Source organism: Oncorhynchus tshawytscha, linkage group LG24 (genome assembly GCF_018296145.1).
Source record: "Oncorhynchus tshawytscha isolate Ot180627B linkage group LG24, Otsh_v2.0, whole genome shotgun sequence".
NCBI lineage: Eukaryota > Metazoa > Chordata > Actinopteri > Salmoniformes > Salmonidae > Oncorhynchus > Oncorhynchus tshawytscha.
Window position 1 is genome coordinate 11253825 of NC_056452.1, and position 20265 is coordinate 11274089.

General features: G+C 43.0%; 1 protein-coding gene across 6 annotated transcripts; it reads right to left on the minus strand.

Annotated features, from left to right (window-relative positions):
• Nucleotides 1–144: 144 nt before the first annotated feature.
• Nucleotides 145–19997, minus strand: si:ch211-234p6.5 (pleckstrin homology domain-containing family A member 4). Of its 6 annotated transcripts, none has more exons than XM_024386906.2 (24): nt 19712–19996; nt 17098–17170; nt 16841–16939; nt 16534–16606; nt 16317–16417; nt 16075–16193; nt 15712–15909; nt 15231–15546; nt 14927–14986; nt 12929–13078; nt 11718–11789; nt 11308–11388; nt 10851–11003; nt 10576–10674; nt 9675–9783; nt 9405–9490; nt 9089–9193; nt 8868–8958; nt 8320–8366; nt 7297–7428; nt 4210–4791; nt 3585–3697; nt 2823–2947; nt 145–2557 (listed from the first exon to the last, which is right to left on the minus strand). In XM_024386906.2, the coding sequence occupies exons 1-24, from the start codon at nt 19750–19752 to the stop codon at nt 1248–1250; spliced, it is 4335 nt and encodes a 1444-aa protein (XP_024242674.1). In that variant the 5' UTR covers nt 19753–19996; the 3' UTR covers nt 145–1247. The 6 variants fall into 6 exon arrangements, with proteins under 6 accessions (XP_024242674.1, XP_024242673.1, XP_024242675.1 ...); XM_024386905.2 differs by having other exon boundaries at nt 7297–7431; XM_024386907.2 differs by lacking the exon at nt 19712–19996 and adding an exon at nt 18073–18111 and having other exon boundaries at nt 7297–7431.
• Nucleotides 19998–20265: the final 268 nt, after the last annotated feature.

The window sequence follows — 20265 nt, forward strand, 5'->3', positions numbered from 1 at the left end:
AATTAGATGACACGTATTTATGTTGCTAATATTATGCGGGAGTAAGTGTTTTTTTTTATTTGAAGACATACACGACACAAAAGTATGTGAAACTATCCATTCCGTGCTGAGCATGGTAAGAAAACCAATACAGACAATACAATATGACAAGAATGCTATTATATGTTTATTACATCAAGTGAGCAGTTTGTACATTTAGTTACCATGTTGTTTTATGGATATGTTGACGTGTGAGTAGAACCATATACCATGTATATACAGTATACTAGCCTATGTTCAATATCATTGCATGTTCCTGTAAAATAAATAAACAAACAAGACATTGTTTGATATATAGGTTTATGAAGACATTGATAGCATATCTCAGGTAAACAGATGAGCCGGTTGAGTCAGGAAAACAGAAGGTAGGGCTGTCTTTAAGAGCGAGGAAGCCCGGCAAGAGGTGATGTAATGTGTTCTCAGACAATGATGTCATCGACTGAGACACAGCAAGGATTTAAAGTGACAAAGGCCTTATTAAAAACCCAGTTCAATTCTGCGTTTAGGCCTGGTCAGAGAAGAGTTAATCAGAGGAGTAGCAGTCTAAAGGACCAGTGTTGAGGAAAGAAAGCGCTATTGATGAAACGAGAGGAAATATGTCATATATATTCGTAATGTTAGAATAACACAGCCTTAGTGCAACATATGGTAATGCCGGACATATGTTTATTAATTAGGACATTTGAGATACAACACGCGAGCACAATTCATGTTATATAGTAAGAACAATAATACGTGTTATTGGTGAACAATGAACAACCATCCAACTGTGATACATAAGGGTGTATTTGCTCAGTGTTAGATATGTAAACCGGGTGGAATAATTGTGTAACCTCGGCCGTTTGACATGTACTGTGCATGCGTTTATTGCTAGTACTGTACCCTACATTGTATTCATACGGCATATGATCACAGTATATACGCACATGCAGGTCTTGTGGTGAATTCCATTTTCTGTTGGTAGCATATCCTGATTATCGATTTCTTTTCTGATCACACACTTTTCCCGGACATAACCTTTAAAATAACTTTAGATGTTGAACTGTTTTCATTGGGAAACATCATCATCATTCTCCTTTCCCAGATATCTCTCTTCTCTTCTCCTCAATACACTATGTCTCTCTATCACGTTCACCCCCCCCCATCTAGCTCACTCCAATCTCTATTGTACTACATCTTCCTTGTCATCCTCCATTTTTGTAGTCCCTCTATAAACTTGTCCGCAGTACTGTTACTCTGCCTCTTCCAAATGAGGCACTTCGATCCGCCCTTTCCTCCTCGTACAGGCCTAGCGAGTTGGTTTTGGATGGGCTCCGTCTATTTTGGACCGCGTGGTTTCTCTCTCCACTTACACTGCTATTGGCCACCTTCAACTCTCCAGTTCCCTCCTGTTCTACCTTCATATCTACTGTTCCACAATTCTCTTGTCCTGTTCCTGCCCTTCCACACATATGCATAAAGGGGACCTGTTCTGATTCAGGATGATTCCACGATTCGGGATTAGGTCTCCTCCATTCCTGACTTTGCATGATTTTCCCTTGACTCTCCTGAGTTGGTTCCTCTGTTGCTTTGGGCAAAGCGTCATTGTCCGATATCTCTTCATAGATGCATAGGTCATGTCCTGGTTTGGATGAGACGCACAATGTTTGATTAGCAGATAGTGGTGCGTTCTGGTCCTTGGATGTTAAATCTTGCTGCTCATTGGTTGAAGTGATGTCTCCACTATCGTCTGTGGCTATACCATGACTTGTGGACGATTCTGAATGGTGGCAACCTTCGATTTGTTGGTCTGTTGGTCTTAGCACCCTATAGGTCACTTCATCTGCTGTTGAAATGTCATTGGTTGCCCCCTCAATCTCTTCTCCCTGATTGGATACTGATTGTCCATCAGTCATTGTAATGTCCGTGTCTGACAGATTGATGTCACTTGTGATTTTATAGAAGAGTGAATGATTTTCCAACATTTTCTCTAAACTTTCACTTACAGAAAATGTGTCACCATTGGAATCAGTTCCTGCATCATGAGATGTTGGATCATTGTCCACATTCAAGGTTTCCTTTTGGCACAATGGCTCTATTCCGTGGTCTCGTAAAGGTATGAACTCTCGCCACTGATTGGTTGAGAGGAACCATTCTGCTTTCAGATTGGTGGACAGAGAACTGCTTTCAACGTGATAGGATGAGAGTTCCTTTTGGTCTTCTTCCTGTTCTTTGTCTTCACACCTCTTGAATTGCAGGCCTCCATCAGTTTGGTATACAGTCATCGAGGAGATCTTATTGGAGGAAGTGGATGGTTCCTTTTCTTTTTTACATTTCATGATACCCTTTCTGTCACCGTGACCTTTGTGCAGTGTTTTGTTCCCAATATGACCCTCATGACCTTTAATGTGCCCCTTCCCCTCATCTTCATAAAGAGGTTTCTCTCCAGGGGTCGGAGGTTCTACCGTCCTGTTACTATGTAGAGCCCTCCCGTCACTATGACACCAGCCTCCGCAGACATCCTCATAAGGCCCAGAAACTGAAAAGTACAAACATTTCTGGAATTGGTGTGATTCTCTGACAGTAGAAGAGCGTAGACTGTATAATTACCGAGAGCAACGAAAGCAGAAAGCGCAAACTTTCAGCATACATTTATCAAAATAACTCTTATCACATCAAGCCAGCATGAGTGTTTGTACCTAGGCATTATGAGTGATTCAGAGGGGTTGGGTTAAATGCGGAAGACACATTTGAGCTGAATGCATTCAGTTGTACAACTGACTACCTATCCCCCTTTCTCTTACCTGGCATCCCCCGGCTCTTTCTGGCCTTGTCATAGGTCTTCTGTGTAGAAGGGGTGTTGTGGAGCTCCTGTCTCTCCATCCTGGTCAGTGGATGTCCGGGCACCACGGCACTCTCTCTGACTGCACTAAGTGAGAGAGGGGAGGAGATTCAGAGGGAGAGAGAGAGAGGGAGAGAGAGAGAGGGAGAGAGAGAGAGAGAGCAAGAGAGAGAGAGAGGGGGGGGGGAAGGGAAAGAGAGAGAGAGAGGCACAGGGAGGCAGAGGGACAAAAAGAGGAGGTGGAAGGAAAGCCCCTGAGATTAAAGCTAGATTCGTAGATGCATGCAAACTCATAAAGAAAACACATGACAAGAGCGTATAGCAACACAGAGACAGGTATACACAATCTATCAGTGGAGGCTGGTGGGAGGAGCTATAGGAGGACCGGCTCACTGTAATGGCTGGAATGGAGTGAATGGAACAGAGTCAAACGCGGCTTCCATGTGTTTAATGTGTTTAATACCATTACATTTATTCAATTTCAGCCAGTCATCAATGACCCCCGTCCTCCCATAGCTCCCCCCACCAGCCTCCACTGCAATCTATCTATGTACAGTATAATATATAGAGTAATTGATATCCCTTCTAATAAGTGTCTCTCTACATAGTGAAACGCACTGAGCTGTCACAGAAGGGATTCATCATAACCCAGCATAAACACACACGCAAACACACGCACACACACAGACACACACACACACACACACACACACATGAACCCCACCTCCGGATGACTCTCTCCCTGATCCTCTCCACACGTCTCAGTTTGGCCTCTCTCTGCTCAGGGGTGAGGTCAGGGTCCGGGGCAGATGTTAGGAGAGTGGCATGTCCCTCAACCTGTGACATGAAAGCCACAATCCTGAGTCTTTGTCTGTATTTCATGTGGCATTCATAAGTTATATTCTTTTGGGAATCAATGGGTGTATATCATTACTTGAAATTGCAGTTGAACAGAAGGAAATCTTCCAAATTGTGACTTTGAGCTTTGTGGCATGCTTAGCTGTACAATAGTAAAAGGTGAAACTGTCATTAGGGATGACCTAATGTCACACACAGGAGGCTGCTGAGGGGAGGACGGCTCATAATAACGACCCGGAACGGAGCGAATGGGATGGCATCAAACACCTGGAAACCATGGAAACCATGTGTTTGATGTATTTGATACCATTCTGCTCCAGCCATTACCACGAGCCCGTCCTCTCCAATTAAGGTGCCACCAGCCTCCTGTGGTGTCACAGTTGTTTGGCGATCACTGGCTAATTAGTTTGTAAAAAAGCCTTTATTAGAATGTGACTCGTGTTTCATAACTGAAATAAGAGATGAGATGAAATGAACTGTACTCATCTCACCTTCTCTTCCTCCCTCTGACATCCTCCCAACACTTCTCTTGTAGTGTCATGACCCCTGTCCTCCTTTCTTACCCTGGGATCAGATGCCCCGCCTCCATTAGAGGCCACACCCCCATTGCCCACAACGGCCCAATCTTGACCCTGCTGGGGCCTCAGGGCCTCCACAGCAGACTCTGTGTTGGACGCCTCTTTCCAGGGGTCCTCTCTGGAGGATCTGATGGTGACATTGTGGCTCTGCTGGGCCCTAGTTGCATTGAGCCCATAGGAGTTCTGTTCTTGCCTCGCTGAAGCTAGCTCCTGTAGAGCAATAGCCAACCGTTTGGCCGGCGGCTGCTCCTGGCTCATCTCTCTCATCTCTGCCTGGGACCAATTGGAATTTTTATCAGGCATCTCAAATAACTGCCTTCTAGGTGCTTTCTGGGGTATTTGCTTGCTTTGCTCTGTCAATCTTCCTGGAGGAATCTGCTCAGGCAGCGGAGTGGCCAACTCGGGAGGGGGGTCCTCGACAGAAACACGTCGGGCAACCAGAGAGGACGGCAAGACGGCTGTGAGGACTCTAGTCACCCTCAGAGGAAAGGGGGCCTAAAACAAAAAAATGACTCATTCACATGTTTAGGCCTGCATATATGCATATATGAAGTTTATTTCCAAATAATATTCACAAGTTTTTCTTCATGTGTGTGTAAAATATTACTGTTCTAAGATTTTTTTATTCATAGATTAAAACATTTTTTTTTTTTTGCAAAACTCTACACATCCATTGTTTAGCTGGAATGGAATGTTTGTATACTGTATAATGGACACGGTGCCTTCAGAAAGTATTCATACACCTGGACTTATTCCACATTTTGTTGTGTTACAGCCTGAATTCAACATTGATTGAATCCATTTTTTCCCGCCCCAATCTATACACAACACCCCATAACGACAAAGTGAAAACATATTTTTAGAATTGTTTTAAATTGTATTGAAAAGGAAATATCTCATTTACATAAGTATTCACATCACTGAGTCAATACGTGTTAGAATCATCTTTGGCAGCGATTACAGCTGTGACTCTTTTTAGGTAAGTCTCTAAAAGCTTTGCATACCAGGATTGTACAATATTGTTCAAGCTCTGTCAAATTGGTAGACCGCTGCGCGACTCGGGAGGCCATTCTGTTTTTTTTTTAATCCCCCCCCCCAAAAAATCCCTAGTCCAAGCCGATGACAAGCATACCCATAACAGGATGCAGCCACCACCATGCTTGAAAATATGGAGAGTGGTACTCAGTGATGTGTTGTGATGGATTTGCCCCAAACATAACGCTTTATATTCAGGAAATAAAGCTAATTTCTTTGCCACATTTTTTGCAGTTTTCCATTAGTGCCTTGTTGCAAACAGGATGCATGTTTTGGAGTAGTATTATTCTGTACAGGCATCCTTCTTTTCACTCCGTCATTTAGGTTGGTATTGTGGAGTAACTACAGGGTTGTTGATCCATCCTCAGTTCTCCTATCACAACAATTAAACTCTGTAACTGTTTTAAAGTCACCATTGGCCTCATGGTGAAATCGTAGAGGGGTTTCCGTCCTCTCCACCAACTGAGTTAGGAAGGACGCCTGTATATTTGTAGTGACTGGGTGTGTTGATACACCATCCAAAGTGTAATTAATAACTTCTCCATGATCAAAGAGATATCAAATGTCTGCTTTTTTAAAATTTGTACCCCTCTACCAATAGGTGCCCTTCTTTGCAAGGCATTGGAAAACCTCCCTGGTCTTTGTGGTTGAATCTGTGTTTGAAATTCACTGCTTGACTGAGGGACAATGCAGTCCATGCAACGTATGTGACTTGTTAATTAAGCACATTTTTACTCCTCAATTTATTTAGGTTTGCCACATTGTTTACTCCATGTGTAACTCTGTGTTGTTGTCTGTTCACACTGCTATGCTTTATCTTGGCCAGGTCGCAGTTGTAAATGAGAACTTGTTCTCAACTAGCCTACCTGGTTAAATAAAGGTGAAATAAATAAAGAAATAAAAAACAACAAGGGAGTTGAATACTTCTTGACTCAAGACATTTTAGCTTTTCATTTTTTAATAAAAAATAAAATAATTTCTAAAAACACAATTCCACTTATGGGTTATTGAGTGTAGGCCAGTGACATCACATCTACATGTAATCCATTTTAAATTCAGGCTGTAACATTACAAAATGTGAAAGAAAAGTCAAGGGGTGTGAATACTTTCTGAAGGCACTGTATGTGGTTGTCTCACCAAGCTACCTTAAAATCAATGCACCAACTGTAAGTCGCTTCGGATAAGAGAGTCTTGCAAAATAACTAAAATGTCAAATGTAAATGTTTTACACACAGATCTCATATTATTGATCATTTTATTTTATTTTAATTCTATGGATGTATAGCATCTTGGAATGAAACTTCATATTAACATACAGTAGTGTGTACACTGAGTATACAAAACATTAAGAACACTCTTTCCATGACAGACTGACCAGGTGAATTCAGGTGAAAGCTATGATCCCTTATTGATGTCCCTTGTTAAATCCACCTCAGTCAGTGTAAATGAAGGGGGGGGGGGGCAGGTTAAGGAAGGATTTTAAGCGTTGAGACAATAAAGATATGGACTGTGTACATGCGCCATTCAGAGGGAGAATGGGCAAGACAAAACGGTAGTGCCTTTGAAAAGGATGTCTGATAGTACGTGCCAGGCACACCGGTTTGTGTCAAGAACTACAACGCTGCTGGGTTTTTCCCACTCAACAGTTTTCCTGTGTGTGTCAAGAAAGGTCCACCACTCAAAGGACATCCAGCCAACTTCACACAACTGTGGGAAGTATTGGAGTCAACATGGGCCAGCATCCCTGTGGAACACTTTCGACACCTTGTAGAGTCCATGGCTAGATTAATTGAGGCTGTTCTGAGGACAAAAGGGGGGGGGAGTACAACTCAATGTTAGGAAGATGTTCCTTAATGTTTGGTATACTCAGCGCACTGTATATATCCATACAATGTTGGATCATAGGTTCACATACATATTGGATCATACATAAATCCATTACACACTAATCCTCATAGAACCAACCTCTTCTTTCGGTTCTGAACTTTGATACTGGATTTGGCTGGTGGGACCGGACATAGGCGGTTTCCTCCGACCGGCTACCCTTTCCTGATGTCTCCTCATCCTCTCAATCTGCTCCTCTTCACTCATCCTTCCCTTCTGAGGGGAAAAAAAGGAGGCTCTAGCACAACGTGTACGACTCCAATACACAGAAGTCATGACTGGTTGTCGCGAACGACTGAGAATGCCCGAGCATGCATCGGTAATAGTGCTAATAGAAAATCTGTGATACTGTGTGTTTGTGTGAGGGAGAGGGAGAGGGAGATGGAGAGAGGGAGAGAGAGAGAGTGAGAGAGAGAGAGAGAGAGAGAGAGAGAGAGAGAGAGAGAGACGCGTGTCTCTGCTTCCCTCTGTTGTCTGTCAGGGGTATCGCAACATGCCCTAATTGTAAGGAACCTGATCAAGACAATAAAAAAATGCAGTTTGGCATTTACTGAGATGACTCACGTACTGAAGGAAGCTCTGCAGAGTTGTCACTAGCTGGCACAGCCGCAAAGTCATACAATCCTAGTTTAAACCTAACCCTAACCACAAGGTTTAAAATCATGGCGCTTGCAACGCCAGGGTTGAGGGTTTGAAACCAACAGGGGACCAGCATGAAATAGTATGAAAAATGTATGCACTCGCTACTGTAAGTCGTTCTGGATAAAAGCGTCTGCTAAATGACTAAACATGTACATGTAAACCTTAACCACACTGCTAACCGTAATGTCTAACCTTATATTACTACTAAAAAGATCATTTTTGTTTTTGTGAATTTGTCGATGTAGCCCATTTTGACTTTGCAGCTGGCCCATCAAGCGTAAACCACCCAGTCCTACCCCCAGGGCAAAACTCATGACAATAAGAGTCAACCTTGTTTTTGAATTTGGCTTTGAATATATATATTTTTTAAACCTTTCAGTTACTGTATTCGTATTCCATCAAGTGATTTGCATTTGAAAAAGGTGCAGATGGTGGAGACGTAGATTAATTAGACCATCTTACTTTATTTGTAATGTCTGGTGTGGACCATCTTGAACTAGACTGAGATTCTGTGGGTGACAGAGATCAAGGGAGTGAGGGAAAAGGAGTGTATAAGAAATAGTAATTGATAACATGAAGAAAACCTGACCAAGAAAGTACAGTACAATGTACCACCATCAGAAGGGACGATTGTCTCCAAGGCAATTAAATAACCATTAAGTCTATGCTGCTGTTTGCCATAGTTATACCATAACGTTTCACTCTTAGGAAAAGGATTTAAAAAGTGTTCTTCGGCTAGTCCCCATAGGAGAACCCTTTTTGGTTCCAGGTAGAACCATTTTGTGTTCCAGGTAGCACACCTCTGTGGAAATGGTTCTACATAGAACAGAAAAGGGTTCTACCTGGAATCTAAAAAGGGTTCTTCAAAGGTGTTCTCCTATTGGGGACAGCCGAAGAACCCTTTTTAGGTTCTTAGATAGCACCCTTTTTCCCCCCTAAGAGTGTAGATAGGTAGTTCAAGTACTTGATAGTCAAAGACATAGTCATAAACCCCATATCATACTAGCTACCTGATGTCTCTCTCTGTGTCCTGTCACCATGGAGATCAGATTGGCTGTTTCCTCTTCTGTCCAATGGATCTCCTGGGCCACCGTAAATGCCCTGGAGTACATACACAGAGATCACGGAGGGAGTTTCCACTATTGCTAGATCTACAAAATGGAGTGCAAGTGCCCAATTTGGGACAAGGGTAGAAAATCAGGATGCAACCTATGTCTCTCTCTATACTCACCTCGTAGTTCGGATTCACCCACACATGCCCCTGGTCTCTTCCCTGATTGGTGTCTTGGAGCTCCTGGGGTAAAGGGGGGCGGGCCGGAGGCTCTGATTCCACCCCCTGCCAAAATCATAAACATCATTAACCAATCAAAGCTCATTGTTTGGTATCATTACACCAACAGCGCCCTTATAAGAACATTGAATCATATGCCTTATCCAATATTCCTTTGGATATATTGACAGAGACCCCACTCTGACTTGGTATCATTCCACAGCACTATAGTAACCTACTAGGGCACTGGTATTGTGGTATGGTAGTCGTACTGTACCGTTGGCAGTCCACTCGGCATCCTCTCTGTTGGAGATCCAGGAGTCCCCGGGTGGGAGGATGACTTCTGGAATACTCCTGTGGGAACTGAGAAAAGACACACACACAAGGTGAAGAGAATAAGTTGATACAAGAGCCATGCTGTACACTCTATCTCTACATACCTGCATCTGATTGCTCCCTCTTCCAATGTGTACATACGCTATTCGTTCCTAAGCATGAGCAATATGAGGAAATGTTCAGACAAAGTAGGAGTGTTTCTGACCGTTACCTGTGTGCCTCTGGAAGCCCAGCAGGACCCGGAAGTTATCCCTGTTGACCCTGAGTCCAGAGAGGATGTCGTCCATCATCCACAGCTCTCTCTGGGCCTGGGACTGCTCCTGAGGAGGGGTGAGAGATGTTATTATAAACATGTTTATAATAATTAAGATTTCTTCCTAGGTTCTGGCCTTTCTAGGGAGTTTTTCCTAGCCACCGTGCTTCTACACCTGCATTGCTTGCTGTTTGGGGTTTTAGGCTGGGTTTCTGTATAACACTTTGTGACATTGGCTGATGTAAAAAGGGCTTCATAAATACATTTGATTGATTGAAATTTGATCATATTAACAATGTTGTTGATCGACGAAAGACCGAACTAGGTCAAAGGTAATTCAAAGGCCAACTCAATTCTAAGTAACTTCAAACCAAAACAATCCGAAACAATGTGTACAAATGATTTGATGAAACTTTTTCAATCTGGCCTTGTAAATAACACACTGTCTAATCAGGTTGTGCCAAAATTTCAGTCTGAATGACTGTATGCTTTGAAGGGACTGGAATGCATCAGACATGTGTTGGAAAGTTCAGGAAAGCAGAAAGAAGATCCTCAGGCAATCATTGTGTATTTCATCTTTCCCAAAATGTTTGGTTTAAAAAGCATGCTGGCGGTGCTTCTTTTTGTATTACTGTGAAATAATAAAACTGGACGGGGACAAAAATTGAATTTCAGAATGTCGCGGGGACCTGTCAGGAATATACCTTATGTGGGTGAAACCGACCATTGTGGGTATGGGAAACATTTTATGAGTTGCAGTGTACATACTATAAATCCAATTCAAGAACATTGCAATAATATGAATGTTATAAGAGAACGAGAGAATCTGTAAAGTGTGACAAAACTGAGGAGTCTATACTTGTGGCATCCCGAAATTACAGACGTGCTGAAGGTGTGATCGGAACACAGACAGCTCGCTCTCCATCCTCTCATACTGGCTCCACACTCTATCCATTTCCTGTACCAAAAAGTAAACAAATGTACTTCAATTTGGGGTTAAGAAATCAAGTTTAGGTTCATAATATGATCTTGTTGATGTGGATATCAATGAACATTTTTGTTCAACGCAGGTACATTATAAAAATCATAAACAATTCCTTTTTTTTTTTTTTTTAAAGGTATCAGTTCCATCACCAATGAGACGTCGCACATCCTTGCTCGGATAGTGACCAGTTCTTCCTGGAGCAAAGCCTTCTGGGTGAGTGCTCCTTCCTGTAATCGGAGTCCTTGGTTCCTCCACTCGTCCAGTTGCAGCCTGGTCATCTCTAAGGCGCACTGGACACTGTCCTAGAAGAGAGGGAGAGATGGGAAGGGTGAAAAAGTTTGCGCAATACATACTACATCGTCGCAATACAGGAAAAGATTGTGGAAGCTTCCAAAGGTCGAAGTTTGCGGTGCGACAACAGGCGCTACAATGGAAAATGTCACCAGATGAAACCATCGACTACACAGTCAAGTCAAAGTCAAGTCAAGACAGAGTGTGTGTGAAGTGTCGAGTGAATAACAACAATATGCACTATTGTCGTATCGTAGAATAGCGAGAACAATTGTGTGGGCCATGGAAAGGAAACTGTAAGCTGAAGGTACTGACCTTGTCAACTTGTAGATGGGCCAGCTCTAGAGAGAGAGACTGGAGAAGCTTGTCACACCCACACAGTCTAGTCAGCACAGCCTAACACAATCAAAAAAAAAAACAGTTCATCAATCAAACACAGTTCAATATGGAGGGGGGGGGGAGTGCTGAGGAATATTTTTTTACAACGGGATGGGGAGGTGCTGACGAGTATTTTTCTCCACTAATACAGGAGTAATAAAGGCCTAGTTTACACATTTTGCGGACATCCATTTAAAAAAAAACAATTGTTTAAAGATTTGTCAGCACCTCTACTCCCTGAGGCTATGGTTCAATTAGTGAAAAACTACAATATAGTAATCATTGAAACAATAAGAAGGATATATTGACTACATTTCATTAAAGGGCACAAATAGAAATATTCTTACGTCTGTTTCACTCTCAAGAGGCCTGACGGGTGGCGGCGTCTCTTTCTCTTTGAACAGCTCGGACTTGGAAGACTGTAAGCAGAGAGGTCATCACAGCTCATGACCTAACCAATTTGTTTTTCAGACTGATTTTGACACACTTCCTCCTATAACTCGAATGAAATCCCAAATCACACAAGGCATCACGTATGACTTCCTTGTGAATAATGGAATGTATGTGTGTACCGTTAGAAAGTGTACCCCCAAATGCCCTTACTCCCAGCATGAATAAAAGGGAACCTTGGGTAAAGAATATCCTTGTTTGTGTGGACATGTTTGGGTTTGAATCAAGTTTGCTTGAGTGAGTGTTTTCTTTTTGTGTTTTGTAGAGCCATCGTCTCGTAATGCTACACAAAACATCAAAATATTTTTTGAGACAAGATATACGTTCAGATATAGTATGTCTCTTAAGTTCAATTATTATGAAATGAGTTTGCCCATGAACTCTACAGTCGTTGACACATGCTTTATAGTGCATGACAAAACAGGCTGTGTGGCTACTGCCATTATTCTCCTTTGCAGAAATGCAATGGTGTTGAAAGATAACCTTTGACCTCAACAGAGTGTAGTAGGCAATTCATTTCACAATCACCAACAGCACATTGATCTGAACACACTGAAGCTACGACAGCCTCGTGTTGCCAAAACTGCAGCTAGCTACATGTGGCACGAACAACAGAAAACACATAATTGTCAAACAACGTATGTGACGAACAGAGATTGGGAAAAAAAAAAGACAAATACCGAACACAAATGATATCGCTAGACAAGACAGTTTTACGGTTATTGGACTCACTCGCCAGTAGCTAGACAACGACAGGGCGGACAGACGGCAAACATCTCTATAGGACGCTGGCTGTTCCATAGACCTCCAGTCATTTCATGTAAACTAGCAACTGCGCAGAAATGGTATCCACTAGTTCATCTGACTCTAGGGGAATATATACCTATCTCTTGAATAGTACTGAACATGAAAGTGTTCCCCTAAATACGTGCAAGTCAAGTGTCATTATTGGTATAACTTGTCAGCAGTGCAGGTACTAAATTACAAGTCTAATGGCATATTGTCATCTAAAGTGCTACAGACAAAACACAACATTAACAAGTAAAAACATAAAAAGCTAGTCAAACACAGACCACAGACAGACAGACCACAGACAGACGGGTTGTACCATAGGTGGCGGTAGCAGACAGACAGACATATGGCTGCGATGGTGATGGTGGTGGTGATGGTGGTGGTGTGGGGGGTGAGGAGCATGGGGAACTCTTGAAGATGGGGGCAAAGGGGGCAATAAGTCTGTTTCCCCCCCTGTGGAGTAGCTCTGAATAGAGAAACAGGGCAAAAATATATACAATACAATACGTAATTAAGAATATAGAGATATACAGGCAATATACAATAACATGGCTTATTATACAATGTCTACATGCTAATATGGATGGTTATACAAATAAGTTTTTACAATCAAGTTATACAATTATTTGCCTATAAATGCACTAGGATGAATTATAATGTTATTACAATTACATAATGTAGGTATGTATTAACTCTCTGTGTACAGACAGTGTATATTCTCTGTTGATGTACAGTGTATTCGGAAAGTATTCTGACCCCTTGCCTTTTTCCAAATTTTGTTACGTTACAGCCCTATTCTAAAATGGATTAAATACAATTGATTTCTCATCAATATACACACAATACGCCATAATGACAAAGGAAAAACATGTTTTAGACATTTTTGCAAGTGTATTCAAAATGTAAAAAACTGAAATATGACATTTACATAAGTATTCAGACCCTTTACTCAATTGTTGAAGCAACTTTGGCAGCGATTACAGCCTCGAGTCTTCTTGGGTATGACACTACAAGCTTGGCAGACATGTATTTGTGGAGTTCCTCCCATTCTTCTCTGCAGATCCTCTCAAGCTCTGTCAGGTTGGATGGGGAGTGTCGCTGCACAGCAATTTCCAGGTCTCTCCATAGATGTTTGATCAGGTTCAAGTCCGAGCTCTGGCTGGGCCACTCAAGGACATTCAGAGACTTGTCCCCGAAGCCACTCCTGCATGGTCTTGGCTGTGTGCTTAGGGTCATTGTCCTGTTGGAAGGTGAACCTTCTCCCCAGTATGAGGTCCTAAGTGCCCTGGAGCAGGTTTTCATTAAGGATCTCTCAGTACTTTGTTCCAATTCATCTTTCCCTCGACCCTGACTAGTCTCCCAGTCCCTGCCCCTGAAAAACATCCCCACAGCATGACGCTGCCACCACCATGCTTCACCATGGGGATGGTGCCAGGTTTCCTCCAGACGTGATGCTTGGCATTCAGGCCAAAGAGTTCAATCTTGGTTTCATCAGACTAGAGAATCTTGTTTCCAAGTGGGCTGTCATGTGCCTTTTACTGAGGATTGGCTTCCGTCTGGCCACTCTACCACAAAGGCCTGATTGGTGGAGTGCTGCAGAGATGGTTGTCCTTCTGAAAGATTATCCCATCTCCCAGCGGAACTCTCGAAGCTCTGTCAGAGTGACCATCGGGTTCTTGGTCACCTCCCTGACCAAGGCCCTTCTCCCCTGATTTCTCAGTTTGGCTGGGTCTAGGAAGAGTCTTGGTGGTTCCAAACTTCCATTTAAGAATGATTGAGGCCACTGGGTTCTTGGGGACCTTCAATGGTGCAGAAATGTTTTGGTACCCTTCCCCAGATCTGTGCCTCAACACAATCCTGTCTCGGTGCTCTACAGACAATTCCTTCAACCTCATGGTAGTCAACTGTGGGACGTAATATAGACAGGTGTGTGCCTTTTCACATCATGTCCAATCAATTGAATTTACTACAGGTGGACTCCAATCAAGTTGTAGAAACATCTCAAGGATGATCAATGGAAACAGGATGCACCTGAGCTCAATGTCGAGTCTCATAGCAAAGGGTCTGAAGACTTCCGTAGGTATTTCTGTTTTGAATTTTGAATTACATTTGCAAACATTTCTAAAAATCTGTTTTCGCTTTGCCATTATGGGGTATTGTGTGTAGACTGGTGAGGATTTTATTTTTTGATTCAATCCATTTTAGAATAAGGTGGGAAAAGTCAAGGGGTTTGAATACGTTCTCAAATGCACTGTGTACTGTACATAAGGAGATCTGTTGTGCACGCTCTGTGTATATTCACACTGTTTTGTACCTTTCCGAAAGCTCTTCGTCCGCTTGGAGTATGGTGGAGGGAGGAATATACAGGCGTGGGCTAGGGGGGGGAAAAAGTCAACATGGAGATTGAGATAATTAAATAATGAAAAACCCAACCTTAATCCCAACCTTAACTAACTTCTTCTTTAATTATGTAGTCTTGTCTACGCTTTAGCTTTACCTTGTCACAATAACACGCCACGTACTCATTGAATCCTTCTATTATTTGAGTCTCTGCCCGGCATCTAAACCTTTACAGGTGTAGAATAACACCACAAATCAACGAATCGTGTCCCCCTCACCCTGTTGATTGTGTGCCATCTGTCAGTCCCTGGAGTGTGGGGGGCAGATTTAAACTCCATCTTGGGAGACGCAGGGGTGTAACACAGGGTCTGTGGCGTCATGGGAGGATCCTCCTGGGGTCGAATATCAACCCGCCCGACTGGTGTGTGGGGTCGCGATCCCAATTGACCTCTGGGGGTCAAAGAACCTGTCCCCATGAATTCTGTGGGCTTAGGTGGTGTGTTAGGACCAGAATGGAAGGGGAGGGAATCCTCATCTGTCCGGTCTCTCCTTCTGCTGCTAAATTCTGTTGGACTGGGTGTTCTGGGCGATGGGCTAAGTACACAAAATAGCACAGAATGCACAGAAGTCACCACCCCCCCCCCTTAGACAATTCCCACAGAATAACCATGCGACTTTCTATATGTGCTTGATGACAGAGACAGTGGCAGGTGACAGATGTCTAGACACTGAGGCTGCTTGCAAATCCTCCCGTCCTACCTTCGCCGCACGCTCCGCCTCCCTCTTGGCTCCGAATGGGGTGCCCCCATTCCCCCCCTGGTGATCTGACTTGGATTCCTCTGTGATGTGTTGGTGTGCGCAGCATTACGGGGACCACTGAGAGAGGGGGAATGAGGGAGATCCACAGACTCACTGCTGCCACCTATCTGCGTGAAGTCCTGATAACTCGAGCAACGCCTGAGAGAACGCAGAAAAGGAAGGATAGCATAATGACCGGATAATATCCTCTTTATAATGAAATACAATACAGTTGTAACTGAGTCCTGTGTTATTATTACATAAAGGTTTTATTTAAGGAAATCCAAAGATGAAGAAGTGTCCAATAGAGCTCTATACAGGTACCTGTTGATGGAGCTGTCTGCTTCCATACAGGCGGACTGACTGAGTGCTCTGACCCAGCCCAGCATGTCCTCCTGAGTGTCTGCACTGAAGAAGTAGGAGCGCATTCCCTGGTGCACCACCTAATGTCGTATTAATACATTCTTTTACAGTGTACACACACACACACACACACATATACTGTGCATACAGTATAAGCACACACAGATCCTGAACCTAAAGTGAATGCATACGGGGTTACTTACTTTGAAAGTGTTTTTTCTGTTCTTGCATTCTCGCGGTGTGCAGAAGAGAATGTTGTAGCTGGGTAGTGGGATGCTACCCAGAACAGATTCTTCTCTGCTGTCTGGAAGAGAACGAGTTGAGAGAGAAAAAGAGATGAGGGAAGCTGGAGAAAAAAGCTGGACGAAAACGCCACTGTTTATGTCAGGTACACACACGACAAGAGTATTCTTTGCTTGCCTTTGTAGTAGAATAAACAGTAGTTAGACAGGACAAACCATCTTCTCTTCCACAGTTTCAGCCCAGAGCTGTCCTACATGGGACAAAACATTTATAAGAATTATACGATTTACAATGACAAGCAGAAACACATTCTGACGCAGCTATGAGCGTGACTAAACAATAACAAGCATCAATGGATTATTCACGAGTTTCAATATAGTGTTCCCCCGAGAGTCCTACATCACCATTCAATACAATGCCTGTTTAATTGCTACCTTGCAGTGATCAACACATGATCTTGGATGTTCTGTTTACTGAACAGTACCTTCTTATTGAGCCAACCTCTTATCACCACGGGGCAGTTGGGGTCTCTCTTCGCCGCCCTACATCTCTTCCCAAACGTTTGCACCCTGTCATCGCCGTCCTGTAAGAGTTTGAGAGAGAACCATTGATAAACTGTGCCGATGAAATAACCTCAGTAAATGTTGACCTTCGTGGCGTTCGGTGGCATCAATGAGCGTTGAGCTTGTTGAAACAAAAACTAAGCAAAGGTAGAGGTGGTTCAGGACAGGAGAGACAAACCTTGCTTCTGACAGGAAAAGAGGAGATTGTGACCACACTTGAGGCATGGCTCATTCTGTCCTGGTCCTCCATTCTGTGAGAGAGATACAGAGAGAGAGAGACAGAGAGAGAGAGAGAGAGAGAGAGAGAGAGAGAGAGAGAGAGAGAGAGAGAGAGAGAGAGAGACAGAGAGAGAGAGCCAGAGAGAGAGAGACAGAGAGCCAGAGACAGAGAATGAGAGAGACAGAGACAGATAGAGAGAGACAGAGAGATAGATAGAGACATAGAGATAGATAGAGACAGAGAGATAGAGAAAGAGAGACAGAGACAGAGAGACAGAGAGAGAGAGACACAGAGAGAGAGAGAGAGAGAGAGAGAGTGAGAGACAAAGAGAGAAAGACGGATAGAAAGAGAGAGACAGAGAGAGAGAGAGAGAGAGAGAGAGAGAGAGAAAGAGAGGAATAGGAGATGAGGGACAGGAGAGGAGATTAGGAAGGTAAACATTGATTAACAATTTTATGCACTTCAGTGTCCGTATGAAAGATTTGCCATGAAAGAATGATACATTGATGCCTAATTTTAGATAGTCAATACATGTACATGTGGTTCTCTTCACTACCTAAAAAAAGGCAAACTGTGATCATAACAGCAAGAGGCCCATAATGGTTTGTACTACACAGCTTTTCTATGAAGAGCTGACAGTGGCAATACCAACCAGAAGACACCAAGCAACCACAAACACTGGTAAGTAATCAAATCAACAGCAACAGTCAATGGCGATAAGTAGAACTAAACTTGATTCTCAATAACAACGAGTGTACTCAACAGGCCTTGCCTCACCAGACACAACCAACATTACCAACACACTACTGCATACAACTAAACAACTATACAAACCAAACAGTGTGTTACTCCCACAAATGAATTCCAATCAAAAAAACAATGTAATTTGCTACCAAGTACAAAATGTGACATGTAACAAGCACATATCCATACCCGAACTGTTATCTGCTATCCGTTCCTTATGAGAGGGGGTACCGTAGTGTACTTGCCCAACCCTTTCCCCCAACTCTCTCTCACAGGGTTCTATTCTGAGCCCTCACAGGCCCTGCCGCCCCATGGCGAAACTGACAGGTGACAGCTGCTTAGCCATGGTAGCAGGTGGGGTTCTGGGTAGTGTGTGAAAATCAATATGGCGCAGAAAGCAAAGATGGTATGCGAGACATGCGGGGGGAGCGCAAGACGGCAGCACTAGACGGCACTGCTGAGGAGGACAGGAAAGGGGAATATAAAATAAAGGGTGGACATGGGGGATGGGGTAACATGTTGAAGGCAAGGAAGCAGGAAGTCATTGTTTTGTTATGGCACTGTTACTGAATCCTGTTCCTAGCTACAAAGCTCCATAGCCGCAGTCGTGGGAGACCCCGGTTATTCCGAACGGTAACATTATTAATCTACGCGACTATCAACAAGCGAGACATGGAGTGAGAGAAGACAACAAGAAGCCATTGTCAGGGGATGTTGGCCCTAGCCAACCAGGGTTTATGTGGGTGTGGTGAAATATTTGGAGAATCTCCTTCTGACCTGGTGGGGGTCGCTTGCTAGCTTGGGGAACAGAAACGGAAAATGCTAAAGAGCGCTAGCGAAGACAAACAGAGTGTTTGTGTGCCACACAGAGTGGGCTTTGTGGGCCTTGCGCTCAAGGAGCCGGGAGCATCATGAGAATGCCGACAACGATTATGTTGAATAAATCACACAAGGAAATCATCTCTTTCCCATCTAAACACAATATCTCACTAACGGAGACACTTGTATGCTGACAGTGTTCACCAAAGTCTGAAAATCGTGACCTTCAACACTCAACACACTAGTGATGACCCTCTTGACTTATGAAGATCTTATAATGACCTTATTACCGGTAATGAGAGAGGGGGAAACAAATGGCTTTGGACGGCAGCATGACGTAGTATGACTCTGAAGCCTATCAAACAAACTAGTTTATGGCTAAACACAATTGTTACATATCAAGTGTTTTTCAGCTTAGCTCAAAATAAGTTTGGTACCATGGTCACAAATTTCAACCACAAACAATGGGTCATATACAGTATATAACATTTCAAAACGCAGATGACCTTACTTGGAATTCATACAGAGTATGGGTTACTTTATGAAAATACCAGTAGGAGACGTATTGTAACACATTATCAATACAATAAGGGCATTGTAGATCAACCAGTGAATCACTTGATTTACTGAGAAAATTGTAAAAATCACGAGGACCTGTTTTGTCAACCAATGGATACACAATAAATAAGGACAGGTGTTATCTGTCTAATCGACTGTTTGTCATACAACTACTCATTTCACACAATGAATTGTGCACTGTGACTTTTGATCAAAATATCAATATGTTAATTAATAATAATAAAAGTTCATTTGGGTACATTTTAAGTTTGTAATTTAGTTTTTTTTTTATAGTAAAGAAGCACCATACAACTGCTTTTGAAATTGAACTGAATTAAATATGACTAGTCTTTTTTTTTGGTTGTTGGTCAAATTAAGACTCAAAAGAGTTCTCAACATACCATCTCATATTAATTTCTCAATGAATCATAAAGATGCCATATTGCTGTACCTGACCAATCGTGTCTGCCTGCTGGCTGTCTCAACCTCCATTACTTGGCTCTAGTCCTGAGTCCTCACAGCATCTTCCCAGGGTTGGCTGCTCTGTCCTGGCTATCACAATCGCCTGTTGCCCCTTCAGTCACAACACTATCCTACTCTACTGTACTTCAATATCCTAATGTGGTAATCTCTCTTTCCATCTCTATCCCAAATGTTCTTCTGTGCTGGGTTTATCTGCACAATTTGTTCGGCAATCTACCTACGCTGTCCATTGACACTCAATCTGCCTTTCTTCCTTCTAACAGTGGGCTCTCTGTGTGCTCCCTCTTCCTCCCTCCCTCCTTCCTTTCCTCCCTCCCTCCCTGCCCTTGGCAGTCTCTCTCTTTCGCTGAGTGTGGGATTGTGACTTAGGCATTTTTTTTAAACAGCTGTTCTCTCTCTTTCTTCCTCTCTGCCCTCAGTGACATTTTATTGCTATTCCCCAGTTGATCAGAATCTAGGTTTGTGCTAAGGAACTGGGGACACCGATGTGCACACTGTTAAAATGAACTGTTTTGTCACAAT

Bases quoted from the DNA above. Each gene is read 5' to 3' on its own strand.
- si:ch211-234p6.5 (XM_024386905.2), bottom strand. From the start codon at position 19,752: ATGGAGGTTGAGACAGCCAGCAGGCAGACACGATTGGTCAG. The intron at 16,418-16,533 runs GCAAGCAAAGAA...GTTCTCTTCCAG, and splicing joins CTGTTTATTCTACTACAAAG to ACAGCAGAGAAGAATCTGTT. The intron at 8,367-8,867 runs GTAGCTAGTATG...TGTCACCCACAG, and splicing joins GACACAGAGAGAGACATCAG to AATCTCAGTCTAGTTCAAGA.